General features: G+C 35.8%; 7 protein-coding genes and 1 long non-coding RNA gene across 12 annotated transcripts; 5 read left to right on the plus strand and 3 right to left on the minus strand.

The window, feature by feature from the left end:
• Nucleotides 1-2475: 2475 nt before the first annotated feature.
• LOC129760416 (uncharacterized) lies at nt 2476-3132 on the plus strand. Its single transcript, XR_008740342.1, has 2 exons — nt 2476-2915; nt 2988-3132. It is a non-coding gene; the product is annotated as an uncharacterized LOC129760416 (long non-coding RNA).
• Nucleotides 3133-4041: 909 nt separating this feature from the next.
• On the plus strand, nt 4042-4937 carry LOC129760423 (single-pass membrane and coiled-coil domain-containing protein 4 homolog). The gene is made up of 2 exons (XM_055758074.1): nt 4042-4201; nt 4354-4937. Exon 2 carries the CDS (start codon nt 4362-4364, stop codon nt 4542-4544), a length of 183 nt encoding a protein of 60 aa, XP_055614049.1. The 5' UTR covers nt 4042-4201; nt 4354-4361; the 3' UTR covers nt 4545-4937.
• A 293-nt stretch (nt 4938-5230) lies between these two features.
• Nucleotides 5231-6322, minus strand: LOC129760422 (programmed cell death protein 6). The gene is made up of 2 exons (XM_055758072.1): nt 6164-6322; nt 5231-6097 (listed from the first exon to the last, which is right to left on the minus strand). Exon 2 carries the CDS (start codon nt 6076-6078, stop codon nt 5554-5556), a length of 525 nt encoding a protein of 174 aa, XP_055614047.1. The 5' UTR covers nt 6079-6097; nt 6164-6322; the 3' UTR covers nt 5231-5553.
• A 1942-nt stretch (nt 6323-8264) lies between these two features.
• Nucleotides 8265-9617, plus strand: LOC129760419 (S-adenosylmethionine mitochondrial carrier protein homolog). The gene is made up of 3 exons (XM_055758068.1): nt 8265-8521; nt 8580-9268; nt 9349-9617. The coding sequence occupies exons 1-3, from the start codon at nt 8459-8461 to the stop codon at nt 9461-9463; spliced, it is 867 nt and encodes a 288-aa protein (XP_055614043.1). The 5' UTR covers nt 8265-8458; the 3' UTR covers nt 9464-9617.
• LOC129760421 (uncharacterized) lies at nt 9449-10696 on the minus strand. Of its 3 annotated transcripts, none has more exons than XM_055758071.1 (3): nt 10332-10696; nt 10077-10240; nt 9449-9998 (listed from the first exon to the last, which is right to left on the minus strand). In XM_055758071.1, exons 2-3 carry the CDS (start codon nt 10230-10232, stop codon nt 9786-9788), a joined length of 369 nt encoding a protein of 122 aa, XP_055614046.1. In that variant the 5' UTR covers nt 10233-10240; nt 10332-10696; the 3' UTR covers nt 9449-9785. The 3 variants fall into 3 exon arrangements, with proteins under 3 accessions (XP_055614046.1, XP_055614045.1, XP_055614044.1); XM_055758070.1 differs by having other exon boundaries at nt 10077-10259; XM_055758069.1 differs by having other exon boundaries at nt 9450-9998; nt 10077-10693.
• On the plus strand, nt 9704-18971 carry LOC129760418 (DALR anticodon-binding domain-containing protein 3). 3 transcript variants are annotated; one of them, XR_008740344.1, is made up of 6 exons: nt 9704-10056; nt 14899-14993; nt 15062-15195; nt 15326-15493; nt 15558-15862; nt 15919-18971. XR_008740344.1 is itself a non-coding variant. In XM_055758067.1 (5 exons), the coding sequence occupies exons 1-5, from the start codon at nt 14161-14163 to the stop codon at nt 15675-15677; spliced, it is 1197 nt and encodes a 398-aa protein (XP_055614042.1). In that variant the 5' UTR covers nt 14041-14160; the 3' UTR covers nt 15678-18971. The 3 variants fall into 3 exon arrangements, 1 of the variants encoding a protein (XP_055614042.1); XR_008740343.1 differs by lacking the exon at nt 9704-10056 and adding an exon at nt 14041-14750 and having other exon boundaries at nt 14809-14993; XM_055758067.1 differs by lacking the exon at nt 9704-10056 and adding an exon at nt 14041-14750 and having other exon boundaries at nt 14809-14993; nt 15558-18971.
• LOC129760417 (protein CLEC16A homolog) lies at nt 16221-21710 on the minus strand. The gene is made up of 10 exons (XM_055758066.1): nt 21317-21710; nt 21105-21244; nt 20654-21032; nt 20005-20582; nt 19724-19933; nt 19292-19411; nt 19037-19229; nt 18712-18977; nt 18065-18647; nt 16221-16876 (listed from the first exon to the last, which is right to left on the minus strand). The coding sequence occupies exons 1-10, from the start codon at nt 21517-21519 to the stop codon at nt 16375-16377; spliced, it is 3174 nt and encodes a 1057-aa protein (XP_055614041.1). The 5' UTR covers nt 21520-21710; the 3' UTR covers nt 16221-16374.
• Nucleotides 21711-23014: 1304 nt separating this feature from the next.
• Nucleotides 23015-23947, plus strand: LOC129760424 (splicing factor 3B subunit 6). Its single transcript, XM_055758075.1, has 3 exons — nt 23015-23147; nt 23211-23329; nt 23643-23947. Exons 1-3 carry the CDS (start codon nt 23118-23120, stop codon nt 23872-23874), a joined length of 381 nt encoding a protein of 126 aa, XP_055614050.1. The 5' UTR covers nt 23015-23117; the 3' UTR covers nt 23875-23947.
• The last annotated feature ends 439 nt before the right edge of the window (nt 23948-24386 follow it).

Raw genomic sequence — 24386 nt, forward strand, 5'->3', positions numbered from 1 at the left:
TTGAGCGCGGTTCCGAAAGTTTGATTCTGGTGCTCCTAAAGGTGGCTAAGTCAACTACGATATACTAGCCTAATCGACGCCGGAAGCGTACAGGTAGGATCAATTATAAATTATAAAGATTTTCCAACTTTTTAATTGTTTATTATTTTTCTACCAGGTTACAACTTCAAAAAGAAATCCTCAACAGTCTGGAAATGGAAAGGGCCGAGACTAAAAATTCAACGAGCTCCATCCGACACACAACTTAGTGCATTCGTTGGTAAGAATGGCATTGCAATCCGCTCGCCGGAAGGTGCGTCCCCAGGATCGGAACTTCTGTTCTACAAAGTGTCAAAATTTTTAAGAAAAATGTGAAAAATAAATTAAAAGTGAATGAAATTTAAGTATTGTATTTAAGAATCAAACATTCCCCCTAAATCACCACAGAAAAACCATAAATTTTAAAATTTCAGGTCCGGGCGATCTTTTTCTCCGGTTTTTGCTAAAAAAGTGAGCAAAAATAGCGGCGGCTAAATTTTTCGCTCGTTTGCTAAAATTTTAGTTCGAAAAAATTGCTAAATTGATTGCTAAGATTTTAGCTGGTCAAATTTGAGCAAAATTTTGCTAATTTCCGGCCTCGAAAGTTTTGTGTGTACTTATCAACCCCCTGGCAACTTGACAGTTCGGTCGAGTTTCGTGTGTCTGTTTCAAAATCGCAGATGTCGCATGTGTGCCGCTTGTTTACATACTTTTCGAGTCATACATATGGAAAGGGCACACTATTAAATGTAGTGCGAATCAGGCAAATTCATAACTTTCGAATGAATAAACAAAAGTTTTAACTTTTTTTTTTTTGTTTCGATTATAGTCGTTTTACCATCTTTATGGCATTCGCGACTTTATCAACGTTACAGTTGGCGGATCGTTATTGAAAAACTATCCGGTACAACTGTGTTCGATGTTTACTCTTGGGCTCGAACTCGCGACAAAAGTTTTAACCGAAATTGTTAATCTTATTCAAAATTCTACCAATTTATATATTATGTAGGACAGTTTTTCTATAAAATGGGAAACGTTCTGCTATAATGTGATTGATTTTTCATTTTAAAATTTTCATATGCATCGCAGCTTATGGCAATCACTTAATGTTTGATGCGGTAATGTTGTATTTTACATTTATTGTGCTTGAGTGTCTTAAACAGTTTCGGTGGAAGGTAAACTTGTCCCAAAAACTGCCGGATATCAGTAAATTATTTTAAGCAGTCCAGAACTTTTATACCCTACTAGCTGACCCGGTAAACTTCGTTTTACCTTCTTATGTAATCGTAATAAAGGTTGGATTTCGATCGTGCTCGCGAATCGATTCTTATGGAAATCGTAACAAATAAAGTTGAATTTGTATTGGGACCACCTTCCATAAAAAGTGAGATTCTTGAAACTATTATACAAACAATCTCTGACCCAAAAAACCCTCTGATACCAAATTTCACTTTATTCCGACCGACCATTCATACGTGATGTTGTTACAAAGAAAACGCCTCCATTTTTATATATAAGATGGGAAGAAATAATTTTGTATGGGGTCCCCCCTTTCATAAAAAGTGAGATTCTTGAAACTATTATACAAACCATCTCTGACCCTAAAAACCCTCGGATACCAAATTTCACTTCATTCCGAGTGACCATTCATACGTGATGTTGTTACAAAGAAAACACCTCCATTTTTATATATAAGATATGTAGGACACACAAATTAACGCTCTGCTCGTTTTCTTGGACTAAACTTTGGAAAACAGATTAACTTCACATAAAACATAGCAAAAAGTTCCAAATTCAAAACTTTTTTTAGTTATTGGATCAGTTACAGAAAACATATTTCAATATGGGTCCTTCCGACATGTTAAGAAGCTCGATTTTCAAGTTGACAGAACCAGAGAACCAGAAAAAACTGGCACACGCGATTTGTATGGGAAACGTCAAGTTGCCAGGGGGTTGGTACTTATTTACTTTTTACGGCGCGTGTGTAAATTCTAGAGATTGTTTTGATTAGGTCGTATGAGCCACCTGATGTGTTTCGAGAAATTCGCTGATGAATTATTATTAGTATAATTTTATTTGAGTCACTTTACCATCTGTATGGCATTCGTATCTTAATGTTATGGACTTTACAGAGTTTCGTAAATATTACATTTTTTCAAAAAGTCTAGAAGAGATTTTCCGCTGGATTCTTCGTTTTTTTAAATTTCAAAAACAGTTCCTTTTATGTTGTGTTCCTCTCGAGCCTCCTTGTATCCGTAGCAATCAGTTAAGATATGTTTTAATTCACTGTTGAAGTTTTCAAACACATAGCATAATTAATAAATCGTTTGCAATCAATTAACTCAATTTTGTTTATATTGGCTCATACGACGTAATCGAAACTAACTCTAGAATTGATTTTTTTTGGTGATGCATCAGTTGATCGATTTTTTTTTGATAAATGTCAAACAACTTTCCAATGCTTTTGCATAAACGTTTGTTTATAATTTACGAACGCAAGCATCGATCAAAAAATGACTTCGATAGAAAAAATCAATTTACGAACATGCCGTTAATGTTTTGACCCTCGGTTATACCTACACACAAAACTTTCGAGGCTCCACTTAGCAAAAATACTGTGTTACTTTCGATTAGCAAAAAGAGTTGTTTTACTAACGCGATAGCCAAATAATTATTTTGCTTGGTTCTAGTAAAAAATCAGCCTACCTAGCCGCTTCATTTAGACAGCAGCCGCCGGCTTCGAGAAAAAAATAGTTCGACGCGAATCAGTGCTTTTGAACAAATTAGATGCTGGCGGAACCTGCAAAGACTGGGCTGACAACGACGGAATGGAAACCAGGTCGACATCGCTGCATGTGATGGACAATTGGATGAAGATTGACACCGGGAGCAGACAGGTAAGAACCGATTTCGCCAATGGAAAGTCCGGATTTGAATTTGAAAAATTCATTGGTTTTTTTTTTCTACAGGTTGCTGCTGCCATCAGGATGACCGACTTAAGAAGTAAGCCGATCTGGCCTCATCTGTTTTCTGCTCGGCGGGGCTTTGTTTCTCAAGTGCAGAAAGTGTAGTGAAATTTGAAAAATAATTTGTCAAATAAAAAAGTGAAAATAACATTTGGTTTTCTATTTTATAAACAGATATTTCTCCCGAATTTCCAACGAAAAAATAAAAAATATTGAATTTCAAATCCAATAAGATCTTTTCTACCGGTTTTTGCTAAAAAAAGTGAGCAAAAATTGCGGCGGCTAATTTTTTCTCTCGTTTGCTAAAATTTCAGCTCGAAAAATTTGCTAAAATGATTGCTAAGTTTCTAGCTGGTCAAATTTGAGCAAAATTTTGCTAATTTCCGGCCTCGAAAATTTTGTGTGTAATTTTGAGTTTAAAAAAAGAGTGTGCAGGGCTGGAAAACAGAAAAAAATGAGAGAAAAATGTTCTCACTGCAATGTTTTACGTCACATTATAGTCTGTTAAATCACCGACCATCGGATCGGATCTAATTTCTTGGTTCAATTCTTGTATAAATTAGACCCAAGAATAGACCACGAATACAGATGCCCTTAGTACCGAATAGGTACTAATTTTTTTTCCTTGAAAATGATCATCATAAAAACAGGATCTTTAGGAAAGTTTTTAATTGAACGGGTTTGCAAATTTCATCAAACTGAGAATGCCTTATGCATAAAACGATAGTTTTGTCGATTTTGTTTGGTTCCGGCATAAATTTTTATCTTAAACGATTACAATTCTTTTCGAAACTGCTCGTTTTTTGTCGAAAAGTAGAAAAATGATGCAGCGAATTTCTATTTGCCTCACACAAAATTAGCAATTCAATTTTGGAATTTTAACCTGTTGATAAATAATATCCATACCAAGAAATTATAAATCAAGCACTTTAAAGGGTTAATTCATATTTTTAAAACGGATCGTATATATAAAAACTTGATTGAAATCTATTCACTGGTAAGAAATGTGTAAAATACTTTATTTTTGAATGATTATATTTTAATGTGTAATGTGTTCGCCGACGCGTCGGCACTCGGCTCGACAAAAGTTCCATAAAAAAATATCATAACAACAATAAGCATACACAGGCTCAATTTTATCTTGTTCCTAAGACCATTTCATAAGAAAAATCCACGTCATATATCGAATATAATATATTCAAACCGGCACAGTTAAGGTAAATATGAAACAAACTTCCTTTCAATAATTCATGTTTTAAGTCTTAAATAGCGTGAAGCCATGTCCCAATTAGTTATACAGCGTGGCACTTTCTCGATGCCAAAGAGACTGATCAGAATGTGTGCCTAATCTTAATCGTTCGGCTTTCAGGTCACGAGATGCGGAAACTACGTGGAGGACAGGCCAAAGAAACGAGGAAGCAGAAGCAAGAACGCCGGTTGGAGAATGCCAAAATCCAAGAACAACTGAAAACAATCGTTCTTCCCACCTGTGGAGTCATTTTCTTGTGCATCGTGGTCTATGTCCTTTTGAAGACCCGACCCAGATTCGAGGAACTTTAAAAGTTTAGAACTTTATTTTTCTTCCTATGAGAAATTACTGCTGTCTATTTAAGCTGTTATTTCATTCCTATATAAGACATAATTGAACTGTTATTTCTGTTAGAGCATTTAATATTTTCATTACAATTTGTCGATGTGTATAAAAGATAAAACACATCTTAGTCTTTCAGTAAATTAAACTGATCCAGATTTTCTTCATTTATTTTTCATAGCAGATATCGATATTTGTAAACGAAATATTAAGATGTCTGGGACCTTTGAATTTTGTTTCTTTGTTTCCATAGCATTATATAAATTCAACAATATTCACATTTATATCTAACTATATAATAAATTATAAACAGAGATATATTTTCAAAATATATACCACTCGGATAAGCATTTATATTGAAACGATAGTTTAAGAATTCTTTCCTCAATGTAGCTCAAAAGAAATCCTCTTTCAATATTACAAACGTGATAAGGTATTTTAAACTCATACATACAAAAAAAAACAAAAGTCTGCATATGATAATACATATAAGAAAGGAAATGGGTAATTTAATATTTTCCAGAAATGTTGAATGCTTTGTTGAAATGGAAAAATTAAGATCATACTGCATCATCAACAATAATGGGTAATACGAAATACGAGGTAAGGTATTCTAAGCAATGAGTCAACAATTCGGATTTAAAGAGCCAACATCTAAGTTGAGAAAAACTTTATTTCAAGCAACAATAAAATGTAGATAAAAACCTTGGCAACACATTTTCTATTTGTAGTTTTTCAATAAGACTAAGATCACTCAGAGTGATGTACATATTTGAATGAATATTTAACATATGATGATTCAGAGGTATTTTTTTCTGGGAAATTTGTTCTCATCAACCATTTGATAACTAAACTTACAAATATAGAAGTAATGTTGATGTCTAACTTCTCGATTTTGATTCCCGTTCATTTTTACAAATTGGCATGCATTAAATCGATTTATTAGTAGAATCTCCTTCCTAACTAAAATGTAAAGTTTTAAATTTTTAAGCTAAAGACCATATTTAGAAATTGTTCGTATTGAATAGTTATCACACCATCTTGGTCCGTATCGTACTGCCGGAAGGACGCCGTTAGGGTGTACAGAATGACGCAACATTGGATAAAATCATCGAAAAGTATTGTACCATTGCCGTATCGGTCAAATTTACGGATCAGTGTGTCGTACAATCCATCCGATAAACGGTAGCCGAATGCAGTAAGTGCCGCTTTCAACTCATTCTTATCGATGTTTCCAGAATTGTCCGTGTCGAAAGAACGGAAGCAGTTTTGCCAATCGCAAACGTACTTCCAGAGTGCTCCGAAGTCCTGGAAACTAACCATTCCTCGTCCTTGACGATCGAACATGCCTATCATCAGACGAACCGTTTCCGGGTTGAATGGATTCCACGTGCCGTTCGATAGAGCTTGTTGCAGTTCATCGGCCGAGATGAAGCCACTCCGATCCTTGTCGACCTTTTGGAAAATGTTCCACAGAAACTGTTGATCTGGCATTCCGGCCATCGTGGTATTTGTTGACGATCTGTCGTAAAAGAAAGAATATTATTAAATTGTGGTCAGTTTAAAAAGGGTGGAACCATTCACATACCTCTTATCCGATGTTATTAAGGCTGTAGAGCAAAAATCACAGTTCTTAAAACGATTGTCTTTCCTAATATCGAGAAATTCACTTTCTAAACTTGTTTTTCTGTGCTGTTATGACTCATGACTAATCCTGCACTCTTATCCGAAAGTATTAATGAAAGGTTGAAAATATAAACAAAAAAAAAGCATGTTGAATGAAAATTAATCAGGAAATAGTTATTTTTAACTCAACGAGAAAGGTAACCACCGCCGTTCTATAAAAATATTATTAAATAATTTTATTTATGCTCTTCGCTTTTATGGAATCCTTATTGTTGAAGAATAACCGGTTGAAAAAAAATTGAAAGATGAACTCCATTGCGGTTACGTTACGTCACACAGGAAGTGTAATTCTACTGAAAGCAGTGTTTCAATTACGAACATAGCTTACTTAATAGAGTATTTCCTGAGACAGATTGTGGTAGGGTAGCGTTTTGTTTTTGTTTTGAAAAATGTAAACACCAACTGGTCGCCATTTTGATCTTTGATCACGCAGCGAAAAGGTTTTTTATTTCAAAGGAAAGTGCCGCAAAAACAAAGGATTTTTTCCTTTGGTTTTGGGACAAATAAAAATTCTTTTGGTTCAAAAGCATTTTCCTTTGTTTCAAAGAATTTTTCTTTTGAAAAATCTTTGAATCAAAATCTTAATACTTTGAAACAAAAAACAGTTTCATTTGATACAAAGTTGTTTTCGTTCGCCACAATGTAATTTAGATTTAGATTTAAAAAGATTGGTTCATTGAACCATTTTCCATTTATTCCAATTGGAGGACATATTTCCTGTTGTTTTGAAATTCCCATTAGGAATTTCAAAAAATAAAAAGAAAGAAATTTATATGTTAAATTAATTTTTATTTACAACAGATGAAACACTTGGCCACAAACTAGTTCACTAAAATCGATCCGGTCCAAATTTTTGTCGACCTGACCGCTGGATTTGGAGCGGTGTCATCGTGCGCAGCTTTCATCTCGGTTGAGGCATCCAGGGAAACCATCCTTCGGCTCTGGTTCTGTAAAAACGCAATCACTTATAGAAAATCTTCGATATTCACTCTTTAATTAACATACTTACCATACTTCATCCTGAATCCTTTTAATATAGCTAACTCTGACCTACATTTTCACACGACCGGCCGAACTTGATTCGATTTTTCGGTTTTGTATTCTTCTTGCAAGGCAAATCAAAATATCTTTTGAATCAAAGGCTGAAGTTTTTATCTAAAGGAATCATTTCTTCAAGTTAAAAACATTTTCCTTTGGTTCAAAAAAAGTTGACTTTGTTTTAAAAGAAATAAGCTCAATTAACATTTATTTAGAATCAAAGTATTTGCTTAAATTCAAAATCCAAAAATATTTAGTTCAAAGAATTGATTCTTTGTTTCAAAAAATATTTTTTTGAATCAAAAACAAAAGTTTTTGGTTCAAATAAAACAGGAGTTAGATTCAAAAAAATGAATGTTTTGAAACAAAATCATTTTTGTTTTGGTTCAAAAGCCTAGTTTTCTCTGCGTGATGATAAGCACTGTTCAATGATTTCTTTTAAAAACTTCTTTAATTAAAAGCATCAACATACCTTCATGTCTCAACTTGTTATGAATTTACAAATCATTAAATCTCGCATGAGCTTTCATTACGCCGTATGAAACATCTTAAGAATTCACAGAAAACTGCGGAAAAAGTTATCAAAACAACTTAAAAACTTGTTTTTTACATATAGAATATGTTGTCCAGGCTAAAAATTTTCTGAATGGAAAGAATTTTCGACTAGTTTATGTCATTTTTTGTATTTTTTCGTGATAAAACTGTTTGTTTACATTTAGTTTTATACGACGTAATGAAAGCTCACGCGAGAAATAAAGAATTCATATTCTCCTTACCAAAGTGCGCTTGCAAAACCACAACAATTGCATTGCCAATTTTATTTCGTTACTATCTGGTCATTGAACATACGTAATGTTGTTGTTATGTTTACCCTACCACAATATGCCGAGAAAATGTAAACATGAGAAATCAGCTGTTCGTCTGACAAGTGGGGAAATGCCTTATTCAATTTTGAATTAACTCAGTTGCACAAATTGATAAATGGTATATAGAGTGTGAAACAGATGAAACAAACCCTGGGAGCACGTTCATATCGCCTAGCGAAATCTCAATAAGAACAAATATTGCTGTTAAATTTATGTTAAAAACTGTTATCAGCGCATCTGGAGGCAGAAGACTGCTCTTTCGTCATGTAACAATTTTGATGTAGATTCCCAAAATGGCTCTTGAAAGTGAATCCATATCAACCTCCGCAAATTTTCGATACTGGTCATCATTGATAGTAATCGATCAACAGGAAGTAATATTGCAAATTTGTTAATTAATTTCTACTGTTACAGTCCGGTGGAGTAGCTGGCTTAGTGGTCGATATCGTACTTTTTCCCATCGACACAATCAAAACACGCCTCCAAAGTGAGCGAGGTTTTCTTCGATCCGGTGGATTTAGAGGTATCTACAAAGGCTTAGCACCTGCAGCTGCTGGGAGTGCTCCTACTGCTGCGCTTTTCTTCTGCACCTACGATGGTCTCAAATCACATTTAGGTCAACTTGTGACGGATAAATCTCATCAGCCGTATGTGCACATGCTGTCGGCAGCAAGTGCAGAAATAGTAGCGTGTCTCATACGCGTACCGGTAGAAATTGCAAAGCAGCGTCGACAAGCACTATCGCTCAAATATAATGCGTCTTCGGTGGAGATTTTGTACAATGCCATAAAAGCCGAAGGAATTCGGAGGGGCCTTTATCGAGGCTTCGGTAGCACGATCATGCGTGAAGTACCCTTCTCATTTATACAGTTTCCGCTTTGGGAATACTTCAAACAAAACTGGACCAATCTTACCGGAACGACACTGACACCGTTTTCGGTAGCAATATGTGGTGCAGTTGCCGGAGGTATAGCTGCCGGGCTGACTACCCCGTTGGACGTTGCAAAGACCCGAATAATGCTTGCCGATGACCGGAGTGAAGTCACGAGGAAAGGAGTGGTCCAGGTTTTAAGAGGAGTTTACAGGGAGCGTGGTTTTCGAGGGTAATTAAAACTAATTGAAAGGGATAGCCTTTTGCTGTCTTTAGTCTTCAAATTCGTTAAGAACATTTTTTTTATTCTAGTTTGTTTGCTGGTTTCGTTCCTCGAGTGTTGTGGATAACGCTTGGAGGTGCCATATTTTTCGGTTTCTACGACCTGACTAGCAGAATGTTAAGTTCGGATGAATCCATACAATAAAATCTGTTTTCCGTAAAGAACTAATTGTTTATTAGCGTACTTAAATCAATGTTAAGCCAAAGTGTAGCTTTCAGTAATTAATGCCTTTTCTTACTCATAGATACAATAGGTAATATTCGTAACAATAAACGCGAGAAAATATCACATAACATGATTAGAATATATTTTGGTGTATTCTTTCTTACCTGTTAGTAGGTTTGTATAAATAATAAGTAACGTAGTTCAATGATGCATGCGGATGATGAATGGAATGGCCGAATTGATTAGGAATTATAGCTTCTTGGAATGCCCTAGTCAGTCTCGATCAGTCACGGTGAACAAATTAGGCATAAAGTTCGTTACGATCTTCCGTATAACTTCTGGTGCTATTGATACCTTTGATGTAAGGGTCATCCAAACGCAGCTTACCCTTGAGCAAGTGTTCAGTCTCCAACTCGTCGTTATCATCTTCCAAGTCTGACGATTCGAACGAAAAACTGGGCACGTATGGATGTTTCAAGAAAATTTTGTGCTTTCGTCTTGACATCAGATACACCTACGTACGAGAGAAGCCATAAAACATTACAATGTATTCGGAACGTTGCTTTCAAGAGGTAAAATGTAGGTCTCTTACCATGACAGACAGCAACATTATCGTAATAAGGACAGCCAATGGGATGAACAAAAAATTTAGACTCTCCGAATTGTCCGGGTAGTGTTGCTGTTTGGTACCAACGGAAGTTATATCCGGTTGAGCTGAATCCTGGATTGATTCGTTGTAGGACTTCATCGTGGTTCCTATCGATGTTAAAACCGTCTGTGTTTGAGTAATATTACTGAAGCTCATTCGTAAAGATGCAAGCCAAGCACGTTGATGGTGATTTACTACCTTTTCTCCGCAGGAAGATAAGAGATGTGTTGGGATGGTGATTTCAATGTTCAACCAACTCTCACGTCACGAAAACGAGGAATCACTGTCGAAGGCCGAACTTTTTTTGCATTGTTGTATTCGTGCAAATTTTGATAAAGCAAATCGCCTTCGCAGTTGCCTTTTCTGACACTTAATTTGATTTATTGGCAATACTACTGCTTCGATCCGTTGTTACGAGCAAGAATCAGAGCTTCCACAAATGTGTATATCAATGGGCGAACAATATCGCATATTTTTTTAGAGAATTTATTTTGCGCTCATGCCCAGCAAAACTCTTTCTGTTCACTTATCCTATACGTTTCGGTTTGTTCTATGCTTTGCGTGCTTGCAGATTGGTGCTGAGTGAAATGTTTATGGTTGATAACAAATTTTGTTCGGGACAAACGGTTTGTTTTTCCGCTTGCAGAAAAGTATTTAGTCAGTGAAAATTTGATTGAAGCTTTTTTAAACCATTCGAATCCAAACATGGTTTTAACATGAATGCTTCACGCAGCGAAAAGATTTTTTATTTCGAAGGAAAGTGCAGCGAAAACAAAGGAAAATTTCCTTTGAATTTGGGATAAATAAAAATTTCTTTGTTTCAAATGCATTTTCGTTTGTTTCAAAGAATTTTTCTTTTGAAAAATCTTTGATTCAAAGTATTGATACTTTGAAACAAAAAACAGTTTCTTTTGATTCAAAGTTGCTTTCTTTTGCCACAAGGTAATTTAGTTTAGATTTAAAAGCATTTATTCATTGAACCATTTTCTATTTATTCCAATAGGAAGCATTATTTTCTGTTGTTTTGAAATTCCTATTAGGAATTTCAAATAATAAAAAGAAAGGATTTCAAATTTAAAATTTATTTTTATTCACAAATAAATGAAACACTGCACGGTCACACACTGGTTCACTTCAATCGAATCATCCGGTTTAAATTTTCGTGGACCTGATCGCTGGATTGGAGCGGTGTCACCTCGGTTGAGGCATCCAGGGACTTGGAAAACCATCTATCGGCCGTGGTCCTGTAAAATTACAAGCACTTATAAAATCTTCAATATTCATTCTTTAATTAACATAAACTTACCATACTTTATCCTGAATCCTCCTAACTAAGTTAACTCTGATCCACATTTTCACTCGACCAGCCAAACCGTTTTAAATTCTTCATACTCAATGCAAAAAACTTTCTAAGTTTGAAGTTTTTATTTTAAGAAATTATTCCTTTGCATTGAATACATTTTTTTTTTTTTTTTTTTTTTAATTTTTTTATTGGCTTTACCTCTATAACATAACCGGCCAAGTGTTAATTACTCTTCTACTTACATGTCTATTTTACATTCAATTACAAAATTAGCTATCGTTTTATATAATTCAATGTCTTTCTTTTTTAGTATCAAATGAATATCGGGTGGAATTCCTTTTTTCATTAAAATTCGCCAAATAGGTCTACGAAGATTTTCAAATCTGCTGCATGCGAAGATAATGTGATCAGGATCTGCGATGGATTCGCCACAACTGCACGTCGCGTCCAATAGGATACCATTTCTAGTCAGATGAGCAGGGAGCCGTGAATGATTTGATATTAATTTGGAAAGGATTACAATTTGTCTGCGGTTGAGATCCAAGCTACTAAACCATGGTTGGAGCGAAACGTTAGAGATGATGCTGTGACAGAAACGTCCTTTAGTTCCTGCATTCCACTTTGCTTGCCATTTGTGCACTGTTGTACGCCGAATCGGAAACTGGATGTCGAATGATGTTAAAATATAATCTGCTGTACCACCATTGATGCACGCACTTTTCGCCTCTTGATCTGCCAACTCGTTCATTGGAATACCTCTGTGAGACGGAACCCATATCAGATGGATCTCGTGCCCCATTCTTTGTCCTTCAAGAATGGAAGCTTTTATATCGTACCAAGCAACGGGATATTTTTGATTGATGTTGATTTTTTGAAGGCTCGTGAGACAACTCAAACTATCGGTTAGAATAATATACTGAGCAACAGGAAGGCTTACGATCATTTTCGCAGCATGCCTGATTGCTAGAAGCTCTGCCATATAAACTGATGCTTTACTGTCGAGTTTGATCCCTTCTGCAGGCGCTCCAAAACTATTTACCACAGCATAACCTGTGCCGTGTATATCTTTCGACCCGTCAGTTGCCAAGATTTTCGCGTTGGCATACACTTCCAAGAGATAGTTTGAAACCAAATCAGCTGCCGATGAGTTCTGGTGTTCTGAACATAACCGTTTAACAGTGAGATCAATGGATATTATTGTTCTTACAACTTCACGGTTGACCATGTAGCATGGGAGATTATTTAGAGGCTGTTCAAGTGGAAAAACATGGTTTTAACATGAATGCTTCACGCAGCGAAAAGATTTTTTATTTCGAAGGAAAGTGCAGCGAAAACAAAGGAAAATTTCCTTTGAATTTGGGATAAATAAAAATTTCTTTGTTTCAAATGCATTTTCGTTTGTTTCAAAGAATTTTTCTTTTGAAAAATCTTTGATTCAAAGTATTGATACTTTGAAACAAAAAACAGTTTCTTTTGATTCAAAGTTGCTTTCTTTTGCCACAAGGTAATTTAGTTTAGATTTAAAAGCATTTATTCATTGAACCATTTTCTATTTATTCCAATAGGAAGCATTATTTTCTGTTGTTTTGAAATTCCTATTAGGAATTTCAAATAATAAAAAGAAAGGATTTCAAATTTAAAATTTATTTTTATTCACAAATAAATGAAACACTGCACGGTCACACACTGGTTCACTTCAATCGAATCATCCGGTTTAAATTTTCGTGGACCTGATCGCTGGATTGGAGCGGTGTCACCTCGGTTGAGGCATCCAGGGACTTGGAAAACCATCTATCGGCCGTGGTCCTGTAAAATTACAAGCACTTATAAAATCTTCAATATTCATTCTTTAATTAACATAAACTTACCATACTTTATCCTGAATCCTCCTAACTAAGTTAACTCTGATCCACATTTTCACTCGACCAGCCAAACCGTTTTAAATTCTTCATACTCAATGCAAAAAACTTTCTAAGTTTGAAGTTTTTATTTTAAGAAATTATTCCTTTGCATTGAATACATTTTTCTTTGGTTGAAAGAAAATTTACTTTGTTTCCAAATAAAAATGCAATAGAACAAATGTCTTTTGAATCAAAGAATTTGATTAAAATCAAAGTCCAAAATTATTCGATTCAAAAAATAAATTCTTTCTTTCAAAAATTATATATTTGAAACAAAACTATAATTCATTGATTCAAAGAAAACAGGAGATTGAATCGAAAAAATGAATTTTTTGAATCAAAGTCAGTTTTGTTTTGTTTCAAAATCCGAGTTTTCTCTGCGTGTTGCTTTGATTATTGTAAATCGTAATGTAATATAATTAGAGCCAACAATTTTCTTCTTTTAGTGAAACATTGTAGAAGATGAAAGCGCTGTTTATTGTTTTAATTTATGGCTTAACATACCATTTAACAAAAACTATGTTTAAAACAGATTTCAACTTCTACAAGCCTTAAGTATTAAAACCACCCAAGTATTAATATATTAACATAATAAGATAATTTTTATAAGAAAGGTGCGAATGATATTAGGTATATTGTTCTATGTTTAAATAACCGTTTCTGAGAACGAACTCCTATATACATTCGAAGTTTTGGAATGCGTTCATAGCGTTTGTTGATTCTCTCGGAAGTTCAGGAACCGCATTAATTCAGAAAAGTTTACAAACTACTGCTTAAGATTCCAATAGAATAAAGAATTGTTTAGCTGTGATCACGATTTGCGATGGATTTATTAGTGAAATTAGAAAATAAGCTTTCGGCGCTTTTCCATGAAAAATTCCAACCGGACAAGATCACGTTCAAATATAATTTTAAACAGTTGGACAAACTCGGTGATTTTGTGGTCAAAATTGTGAATCCCAAATGTGAAGATTTCGCACGAGTCGATGCGACATCATTAATCGCGGAATTTGACGATTCTAACGGACTTTCGATTACCAATGCAGAAATTACGGATGCCGGGGTACACGTGTTTGTCGAACGCAACAGCGCGTATACAACATTTCTAAGAACAATGTCGGAAAGTTACTTAGGCCTTGATTCTAATTTAGAAAAGACGATTAAGCTTGAAAGTGATGTTCAAAATTCAACACTAGATTTGTTATCTTTGACGGATTTACGGATTCTGTCTGTAAAAACCGTTGTAAACAACTTACTAAAATTGAATGGATTTAAAATACAATCGTCCGAAGCGACCACGAGTGATCTGCACATTAAAATAAGTCGGAGTTCCTCCTCCAACGGTAATAATCAGATAAATTTGCTTTGTGGTCCTGTGGTATGCGACAGGACCAAAGCTGTAGAATATGTTGAGTAAGTTGGCGTTAGAGCGTGTATTCATCAATAAAATGGCATTTCAAAAATCTTTCAGTAAAAGAGCCAATGATATGCAGTTGATTGCACAGCATAAATATGGTATCAGGGTTAAGGATAATGAGCGATTTAAACGAACTATTTCCAGTCTTGGTCGATCTGCAGCAATCGTTGATTTGCTAGAATCTAAAATTTCCAGTCCAATCGATATGCGGAAAGCTGACAAAAATCAATCGAGTAAAGGTTTGACTTTTTAAAATAATTTTACAAAATATGGTATAAGTAGCTAAATATTTTTGTATCAATTCCAGGAGCTTCATTTATATTGTACAATTACGCTCGACTGTCGGTACTCTTCCGAACATTTGAGGAAAAACAAAGTAAAGGATACTACCCAGTATTACCTGATATAGGAGATGTGGACTTCGGCCTTCTGAAAGAAGAGGTATTTAATTCGTTTTCTAGCCCCGCTTTACATTGGTTTGCCAATAGTTGTTTTTTTTTACAATTCGTTTATTGGTAGTTGTCATTGAGTGAGCTCGATAATTATTGAAATATTGTTTTATTATTTTTAGGACGAATGGCAACTGTTTTGGGTGTACGTATGTGGTTATCCAAGCATGTTGAGACACGCACTGGGCGATGATAATCTTGAAAAAATGGCTCCTCATTTAGTACTGGCGTTTGCGAGTGGTTTGGTTATTTCTCTAAGCAAGTACTATCGACGGATACGGATCTTAACGGTAAGTGAAAATTGAATTTAAGCAAACTGTATGATTTCATGAGATTAATTTACCGATGTTTTAGGAAAATCGTTCTCATCTCTTGCCGGTCATGTTTGCTAGGATACAACTACTGAAAGTGGTTTACAGGATACTTTCAACTTTATTGGATATTTTAGATTTGGAACCGGTTACGCAAATGTAAACTTCTGTTATGTTCAATTATGTTATGCATTTTTGTACATACCTATGTACGTAAATAGATTCTTCAAAATTTAAAAATATGTTTGGATTGTTTCACGTTTCCAACAAGTGTCAACCAAAAAGAAGCACCGACCAATTTTCTGAAGAACCTACGTATCGGAAATTATGAAGGAAAAATTAGTAAACGTGAGTAAAACAAATTGTAAACGACAACAACAAATACTTACCTAGAATAATTGCAGGAAATTTTTAATACACTGTTTATTAAAAACTCGGACAAGGACTCTTCATTCATTCTTCGGCGATTCACAGAAACAAAAACACTCACAGTTCGCTGACAAAAGAACGTAAAAGAATCATGAACAGTCAAACCGACTTTTGAACCAATTTTTGAAGTTCGTTAAGCTGTCTTAAACAGGACACCAGGGTGAACTGTTTGGCAACTACCTACCTAATTCAATTTTAGGCAAAAAAAAAAACAAATCGACAAAACTGATATCTCAATGAAACTGTGATTTATCACACTACAGTTGAAACAACAAGATTTTTATGGTCCAACATTTATGAACATAAATAAGATTTTCCACTATACTAAATAAATCAACTGCTGTGTGTCCAATCGCTAAAAATTTGTCCTGATGTCGGTTAAAATGGATATAACAAAAACAATTGATCTAAACCACTTAATGTTATAGGACCTAAACGGTTTCGATGGCGCCTCGTTTCTTCTGTCGCTCTTCACCAGCGATAAACGAAGTCTCCTCGGATGTGGGACTAAGTTCAACCGGTATAGTGACAGTTGTTGAATTGGCTCCCATCGTTACAACCGTTGGAACTGCCGACGTTACCGATGCGTCCTTCACCATGATAGGATTGTTGATGATTATCGGATGATGCGACGAACTGCTCCCGGGAGTAGCCAATGAAGGTTCTAAGCTCAACCTCGATGGAGTATGGGAACGCGATGGGCCGTTGGATGAGTTGCGCGAAAGCGATACCGGACTCGAGTTTTGTGATCGTCTGAAATCTTCCAATGGAATTTCTTCCGATCGCGGTCTCGGTACTCGAGGGCTGGATTCTCGAGATCTTGGAGTGCCGGAGCGATTTCGAGATGCTTCACGGGATTTAGCCACGGCAATCGGTTGGCTGCTATCTCGCCGAACCGGATAAGAAGTCTTGCGGCGGGCACCAGTGGCATCCCTTTGAAAGGATGATGTAGCAGTAATATGAATAAATAATTTCATACTTAGTAAGACAGTTAATAACCTTAAATTTTTCAATTCTATCTGCCGGTGGAATCCTACCAGTTGTAAAAGATTAAATTCTCTGTTCATAGATTCATAGATGCCAACTCGCATTTATATGAGTACGACTTCTGTTAACAATAATTAGTAATTTCATTCAAAAACATTCTTGATCTAGGTTGATCACCTAATGGGACCTTCTCTCGAATAAAATTGTGCAGTGGATTTTGAGGACTTTGTGGTGTTGAGTTTTCGGTGAATTCATATTAAACTTGTATGTAACTAGACTAACTCACAAACTTAATTTTTTTTGTGGCGTTAAAATAGCTCGGGGAGCTGACGCTGGAAATGAAAATTAGAGATAGTTTGGAGAAGAAAATTTTAAAGTTTAGAGTAGGCAGCGTAGAATAGTAAGCGATCATGGGGCATATAGTCTTAGCCACTGGCCCTTACACCCATTGGACTGCAGCCCATACAGCAGGCAGTCCAGCAGTAGAAAGAAGAAGAAGAAACGATCATGAGACGGTGGTTAGACCATCATGCACTTCATTATATCCATTCCGGCTGGATATGGACAGAATGCAGTTCAAGATAATAAACCAACCCCTCCTGATACCAGACCAGTTGGAGGAAGGACAAGGGTGGGTTCGAGACTGGCCTCTACTTACTCCCCAAGCATCGCAACTTATGGGATTCGAACACAAATTTTTCTTGCCGATATCAGGAATCGAACCCAATACGCTTGGGTTACCACTAGACCACATCAGCGCTAGATGTCGTACTCATAAACTTAATATTGATTCAAAAAATTTCATGCGCTATCAGACGACAAATGAATGTAGAGCTAATTTATGTTTGTACACCTTGCAAAAAGTGTGCAGCTATTAAATGTATTATTTTTTTTTCAAGTGGTCGAAACACGCGAAAGGAAATCATTTTTAAAGGTTTTTATTTTGTATATGAAATCTTTAGTAGATACCTAAATTAACAACTGAATAAAAATACAAAAAATTAAGGAATATAAAAAACTAAAAAATAACTTCATTTCATTGAAGGCACAATTCTTTTAAATAATTGATAGGTGTAAGGATATTAAATTATAATTTTCAAAAACTTCTTGTTTAAATGATTTTGAATTACTTACCCATCGATGGAACGACTTGAATTGATTTGAACGCGACTAACACTTCCCGACGGCATGCTATCGCGTCTCAATGCTGCAGCAACACCCGGTACTCGATTGCTCGTCGAAAACAAAGGGCGATGCTCTCGAGGTTGTCTAGCGTTACCCGTCTTTAGCATAGAGCTAGACGAGCTCGATGTACTCAGCGATGGGAACGAACTATCATTCAACTGCCCCGGGATCTCCAACAGTTGAGCGATTTGAAACATTTTCTTCTGTCGAGCTTTACTGCGTCCTTTGGTGAGTCTCTGCTTTGCTGCCATACAGCGGATATGATCATCGAACATGAACTTTGCCGAAAGAATTGGTGTACGATTATTCGTTGCCCCTCCGCGGTGGATCGTCAGGTGCAAACTACGCGAGTCCTCCTTGTCTCCGTTGACCTCAACGTCCTGTAGGAAACCTACAAATTTTGCCACACCCCATCCCAATCGTTTGCTGTCAGGCTCAACCAAAATAAGCTGTAGAATATCCATCACCAAAAATCGCCGGTGCTTCGTGCCATCACGCATCACAACCGTGCAAGCGATCAGATCGCTATTATCTGAGAAAGATAAAAGAAAAATCAAAAGATTTTTTATTTTTGATTTAGATAAAAGAACACTTACTCAAATCCAGTGCATTCTCAATCTGCACGCACGTACTCGGGTTGGTCAACGGGAGCAGATTTTCCCTATCGCCGGTGATGCTTTGGCACATTTTCCGCAGCAAAAAGAACACCCGGATGGCGCGGCGGGCCTTCTCGACCTCACCACAGGGAAGTCGCCGGGTAAAACTGATCCCGGTTAGCGGGGTTCCAGTCGGCGGAAGCAAAATGGTCGAGTCATTACACAGGAACTCCACGTTCAGAGTGGTCTTCACCATTTCGTTGTACCTTAAAAACGTATGAATTTGATTAAAATACTAGATTGATGGTAAGCCTTTTTTACTCACTCGTCTTCAAACAAGTCTAGGAAAATGTCCTCTGATTTGTAGAAGTTCCTCAACACAGTCATGCTCTGATTTCGGGCGGAAAACAGAGCCATTCTGTAGGGTTCGCTAGCACTGATATTGCTGGTTCCAACGCCGATTATTTGTGACAAAAGTTTTAACGTAAGCTCGATTGTTACCAAACGTATGCGACATGCTGAAAAATAAATTAAACATAAATACGAGAAACAGAAAACTTCAAATATTACAAATTCTTACAAGGTTGGCTGGAAAGCGTTACAATTTGTAACAATTTTTCTATAAGGATAACATTGTACTTGGAACTCCCACTCGGGGACGACCGATTCAAGACGATCTCTAGCCATTCGGCATTGACACCTGTAAAGTTGACCAACAAAAAGATTAGTTTGAGTTTCGAGATACGCACTGTTTCCACAAGTTTAGTCATATGGAACGAGTTAGAAGAAATTAAACCAACCATCTACCGTTTTGATTTGCCAGAAGTTTCAGTTCCACACACAAATGTGCACATGTTCAGGTTTAGAGCGAACAGTTTTAATGCATAGCGGTGGGATAGCGTGAATGACAAGCGAGAATGGAATTATTTTCAACGTATCAATATGGATTATTAGTCTAGAGTAGAGACACTACCAGGAAGAAGAAATGTTAACAGAATATAACAAAAATTACCTTTATTATTTGCAAGGGCGTAGAGTAAGCAGAGGGCTAGGAGGGCTAGATAGTCGTTCTCGGAGCAATCCAAAGAAGAAAGTACCATATCCAAAAAGGGTCTGTTCGTTTCCGGGGTTCGATATGCACTTAGCATAAGTTTTTCCTTTTCCTCGTCTGTAATGTTCACTTTTTCTATTTCATCTGAAAGAGTCGGAGGGCTAGGTGATTCTGAAAGTTGATGAAAAATGTTTATATCGTAACTGTTTTTTTTTTCTGAAAATCCTCCATGCTAATCCAACCTGAAACAGGGGCCTCATTATTTGTTGAAGTGCTGCTGCTACTGTGGCCTTCGTCTACACTTTGATCGTAGGCATACGAACTGCAACCAGCAACAGAGCTTTCCAGCGCTTCCTCCAAACTTTCCATGGGTTGAACGAATCCCAAGGCAACGACCTCGCGGTTGTCGATATAAGCATTCAGGATTTGAGCCGTACCCTCCTTGAAAACAGTATGATCGGCGTTCAGAATAACCCAAGTTAGAGCATTGATCAGTGGACGATGTGTTACGACCAGAAATACCAACGAAAGCAAGAAAAGGGCGACCACACTCGATACGCGTGGATTGTTCATTTCCTTGATATCGATATCGACCACTTTGTTTAGAACAGCGGCCAAATTTCGGGTCACTACGGCCATGGATATGGGAGGTGATGGGGTCAGGGAGAATATATACAACGGCACCAGCAATTTATGCAGCAGATGCTCCGTCAAAACAGCATTGAGGTCAGGAATATCCAAGCATAGGATATCGTTCAAATAGTGCAGGTGATCTAGATGCTCAGCAACGAGATTTGCTAAACGGTGCTGGGATTGATGGCTGAAATATATATAAAAAAAATTATAATCGACTGTCCAATCAATGGCAATATCGCGAACCACATCACTTACTCAATATCGTTGCGTACGCACGCATCAAGCTCTAGAATGTGTTTTCCGATGAACCACACCAAGTTACTGAAGTATGGTGCAGCCGTTTTGTCCCGGATGAACTGCAGCATGTTTGGATTTTGTACCTTGTATACGTTCAGCGTGATGGTGCGAACCGCAATCCGAACCATCGATTCCGGATGATTGAAGAACTTGATCGCCTCGGTATAGAGTGGAAAATCGTTAGTATGTTCATTGTAGAAAAAGTGTATCGTGTGGGTGTTTAGTTTGAGACTCAGCGTCTTCAGGAAGAGAATATAGTATCCCATCACATCTTCGTCGGAGAAATCGAACTTATGAACGATAATGCTGTTCACCAAATTGTTACTCAGCAGATAATCTGAAAGGTAAATATCAGTGAATCATTTTCTTTCGACGATCGCAATCGACGATCAACATCAGCGCTACTCACAAAGGGAAGTTTCGTTTCGAATGTTTTCGAACAAAATGTTAAGAGTTTGAAGCAGCTGAACGCAGACAAAGCTTGATCCCCCGCTTTTCTGACGCATTATGTGAAGGAAGTATGAAAGCATATTTTTCTCGAGGAAAAAGCTAAAAATGGATAGAAAGAAAATAATTATACCATATACAGATGGGCAAGGCCATTATAAAAAAAAAACTTACTCGAATACGGAAGAATCATTTTGGTCGCCCCAAATAAGAATTTCTGCTATAGAACGTAAAGATTCCACGAGCAAACCACGATTATTCTCGGAAACAGTCGTGTTACGTTCCAGCACACTGTACAGATATTTCAGGTGGTCCAGCGAGAGGCGATTCTTTGGACGGTTCCAGCCTCCACCGAACCAACTCCTACTTCGGAACATTTTTTTATGTTGGTCCGCTGTTTTCAGTGGCGTTTTATCATTGCAATATAAATCTGAGCATCACTTTCACTCTGGCAGCTTTGTTTCAATGTAAACTATTGCGATTAAAAGCTTTTTTCCAAAATTTTCTCCTAAGACGAAAAACGAGTCACGCAGATTCAGGAACAGATCAAGGAATATTTAAATAAGGTAGTGTCGAGAGCCATATTGGATTTTTTTTGTGACGTCACAAAAACGAATGTATCGAAAATTTATATGCGAATGGCAGAAATTTCAAAGAAAAAAATGTTTTAGAACGAAAATGAATTCCAATTTCATTTTGATTATATTGTAAGGCCTCTATTTCACTATGTTATGATTTTTTCTGGTCCTTTGAAGATTGCATTATGTTTTTTTCTCATTTTAATAATGAACGCAATGTAATTTTGAAACTAAAACGTTCAAAAACGAAGAAAAAATCTACTTTAAAAAGGTCTAGCTGGTAGTTATTGAGTGTTGAACAGATTGTCATGATTTTTATCCAATCGGTGTACCATATTCAATTCATATGTGTAGAACAATTAACATCAATTGATGATTGTTAACTCAATTTACTAAAATTCCAATAAATAATTGTGGTTTAGTATAAAAAATTGTTTTTGTTAACTTTTTTGTAAGAAGGATCTTAAACTGCACTGACTTGATCATTTTCATGGAAAACTTTGAACAGATTTTAAAGTTTTGCAAATTTGAGTAAGGAAAATCCACAATTTTTTCGAACTTCGATGGTCTATTTCATACAAAAATTACTCGAAAATCCAATTTTTTTCGTACCGATCTTGAAGAGCAAGAATCCTTCCAAAATAACAGGAATTAAAAGTGGAACATTTCCAGCAAATTCTACAAATTATCTACGAAAAAGGCTAATTTCCTAGTAAATTAACAGGTTTTTCGTGATTGTGACGTCGCAGTATGTACTAATACTAAAGCAGGGCTGCCTCGACACTACCTTCTTTAAATATTCCTTGGGAACAGATAATTTTTAATAGCGTCAAATGAAGTATGAAAATTCAGTAAACAAATACACGATCAATCGTAAAAGACCATAAACAACCATTATAAACACTCGAAAAGTTTATCGCGTTGCGAGTTAAAAAGAATTCCTTAATAATTCGTAATTGGAATGAAAAGAAAAGAAATCATTTTTATAGATTGAATATCAGAGTTTTCTTTTAAGATTATTTTAAAAAAAAATTATTCCGTAACCGTAACGTTACGGAGTTAATACAAATGTTTCGTGAAAAAGATGATAATATTATTTGCTTTGGTTTTTGAAAATTTTATGGTTCCCGGTGTTTAAAAATTAGTATTATTAAAAGAAAGGTAAATAAATCAAATTTGATCTTAGAGTTCTTTCTGGTCACCTTGAATGCTATATTTTTCCTGGTTAAAAATTAAACTTTAATTATTATAAACATCTCAGCGTGTGTAACGCCTTCGAAAAGTCAATTGACGTTCATTTTGTTTATAAAACAACAGCATTCCAAAAAAAAAAACAAAACGTTTCTTCGCGTAATTTTTGAATCTTTTGGCTAAAATTCAATTACTCAAGTTAAAAAATGGCCTTAGCAATGCAAAAACGGAACAATGTAAGTAGCTGTAGGTGTTCTCCAAAAGTAAAGACGAAAATTTAATTTCTACCGTCGTTTTAGGTGCGCCTTCCACCAGAAGTTAACCGGGTGCTGTACGTCAGAAATTTGCCCTACAAAATTACCTCGGATGAGATGTACGATATATTCGGCAAATATGGAGCCATCCGACAGATAAGGGTGTAAGTAGAAATTAATTATCATTCATTCTACCGATTCTAGTAAGACTTTTTTGTGAGTGAAATCCATTGGATAGTTCTACTTTCAAATATTTTAATGCCGAAGACGACCATAAGATACAACTTTTACTTCACCAACATGTAGATGACAAAATTTTTGTTATCTTGTCTATACAATCACAAATCGCACATTTTTCTTAGTTTTTGACATCGAATGTAATTATTATTATTACTGGATAAACACTTAACGCTTCTGATTATTATTACTGGATAAACACTTAACGCTTCTGATTTTTTTTGTTAATATCTATTGTAGCGGGAATACACCGGAAACGCGTGGAACAGCTTTTGTTGTATATGAAGATATCTTCGATGCCAAGAACGCATGCGATCACCTATCGGGCTTCAACGTGTGCAATCGATACCTCGTGGTTCTCTACTATCAATCCACGAAGGCCTTCAAACGGTTGGATGTCGACAAGAAACAGGACGAGCTGGATCAAATGAAAGCCAAATACAATATCAATTCGGATGATTTGAGAAAGTAAACGAAAAAAAATGTAGATTTTAAGAACCCATTTTTTTAAGAACGGTGAAGTAAAGCATTAATTTCAAAACATGGCTCTGAATGTTTTCATATTTGAGAAAAAAAAAATTACCTAAAGAGACATTTTCCATTGATTAGAAAATATATGTTATATTCTTATCTCACCAATGCATGTGAGTTGATAAATTTATAATATTGTTATATTATAATGATAAAAGATCAAATTCAGCTTCTTTATGTGTTTTCCTCTTATTAAATGCTGCAATATAGATATATTGTACATCAGGTTTTTGTGAAAATCGAATCCTAAATATCAGACTTGAAAATATATTTGAAGATTTAATTAAAATACTTATCTTGATTTTTAAAAACAATTCAGTGCCCTGAAAACATCAACAGTATTATGAATATTTATGCGAGAAAATTGATCTTATATTTAAATACATTCATTGATCATATTTTATACAAGCTAACTTTATTCGAGTAACTTTTACTTAGCGTGTGCAAGTGTTA

Source organism: Uranotaenia lowii, unplaced genomic scaffold (assembly GCF_029784155.1).
Source record: "Uranotaenia lowii strain MFRU-FL unplaced genomic scaffold, ASM2978415v1 HiC_scaffold_602, whole genome shotgun sequence".
Classification (NCBI taxonomy): Eukaryota; Metazoa; Arthropoda; class Insecta; order Diptera; family Culicidae; genus Uranotaenia; species Uranotaenia lowii.

Coding starts and splice junctions, on each gene's coding strand:
- LOC129760423 (XM_055758074.1), top strand. CDS start 4,362: ATGCGGAAACTACGTGGAGGACAGGCCAAAGAAACGAGGAAGCAGAAG.
- LOC129760424 (XM_055758075.1), top strand. CDS start 23,118: ATGGCCTTAGCAATGCAAAAACGGAACAAT. Junction 23,148..23,210: donor CAATGCAAAAACGGAACAAT/GTAAGTAGCTGT, acceptor CCGTCGTTTTAG/GTGCGCCTTCCACCAGAAGT. Junction 23,330..23,642: donor GCCATCCGACAGATAAGGGT/GTAAGTAGAAAT, acceptor TATCTATTGTAG/CGGGAATACACCGGAAACGC.
- LOC129760418 (XM_055758067.1), top strand. CDS start 14,161: ATGGATTTATTAGTGAAATTAGAAAATAAGCTTTCGGCGCTTTTCCAT. Junction 14,751..14,808: donor AAAGCTGTAGAATATGTTGA/GTAAGTTGGCGT, acceptor AAAATCTTTCAG/TAAAAGAGCCAATGATATGC. Junction 15,494..15,557: donor GACGGATACGGATCTTAACG/GTAAGTGAAAAT, acceptor CCGATGTTTTAG/GAAAATCGTTCTCATCTCTT.
- LOC129760421 (XM_055758069.1), bottom strand. CDS start 10,289: ATGAGCTTCAGTAATATTACTCAAACACAGACGGTTTTAACATCGATA. Junction 9,999..10,076: donor TAATGTTGCTGTCTGTCATG/GTAAGAGACCTA, acceptor TCTCGTACGTAG/GTGTATCTGATGTCAAGACG.
- LOC129760417 (XM_055758066.1), bottom strand. CDS start 21,519: ATGTTCCGAAGTAGGAGTTGGTTCGGTGGAGGCTGGAACCGTCCAAAG. Junction 19,934..20,004: donor TAATGAGGCCCCTGTTTCAG/GTTGGATTAGCA, acceptor ATCAACTTTCAG/AATCACCTAGCCCTCCGACT. Junction 18,648..18,711: donor TGAGAATGCACTGGATTTGA/GTAAGTGTTCTT, acceptor TATCTTTCTCAG/ATAATAGCGATCTGATCGCT.
- LOC129760419 (XM_055758068.1), top strand. CDS start 8,459: ATGGCTCTTGAAAGTGAATCCATATCAACCTCCGCAAATTTTCGATAC. Junction 8,522..8,579: donor GATACTGGTCATCATTGATA/GTAATCGATCAA, acceptor CTACTGTTACAG/TCCGGTGGAGTAGCTGGCTT. Junction 9,269..9,348: donor AGGGAGCGTGGTTTTCGAGG/GTAATTAAAACT, acceptor TTTTTATTCTAG/TTTGTTTGCTGGTTTCGTTC.
- LOC129760422 (XM_055758072.1), bottom strand. CDS start 6,078: ATGGCCGGAATGCCAGATCAACAGTTTCTGTGGAACATTTTCCAAAAG.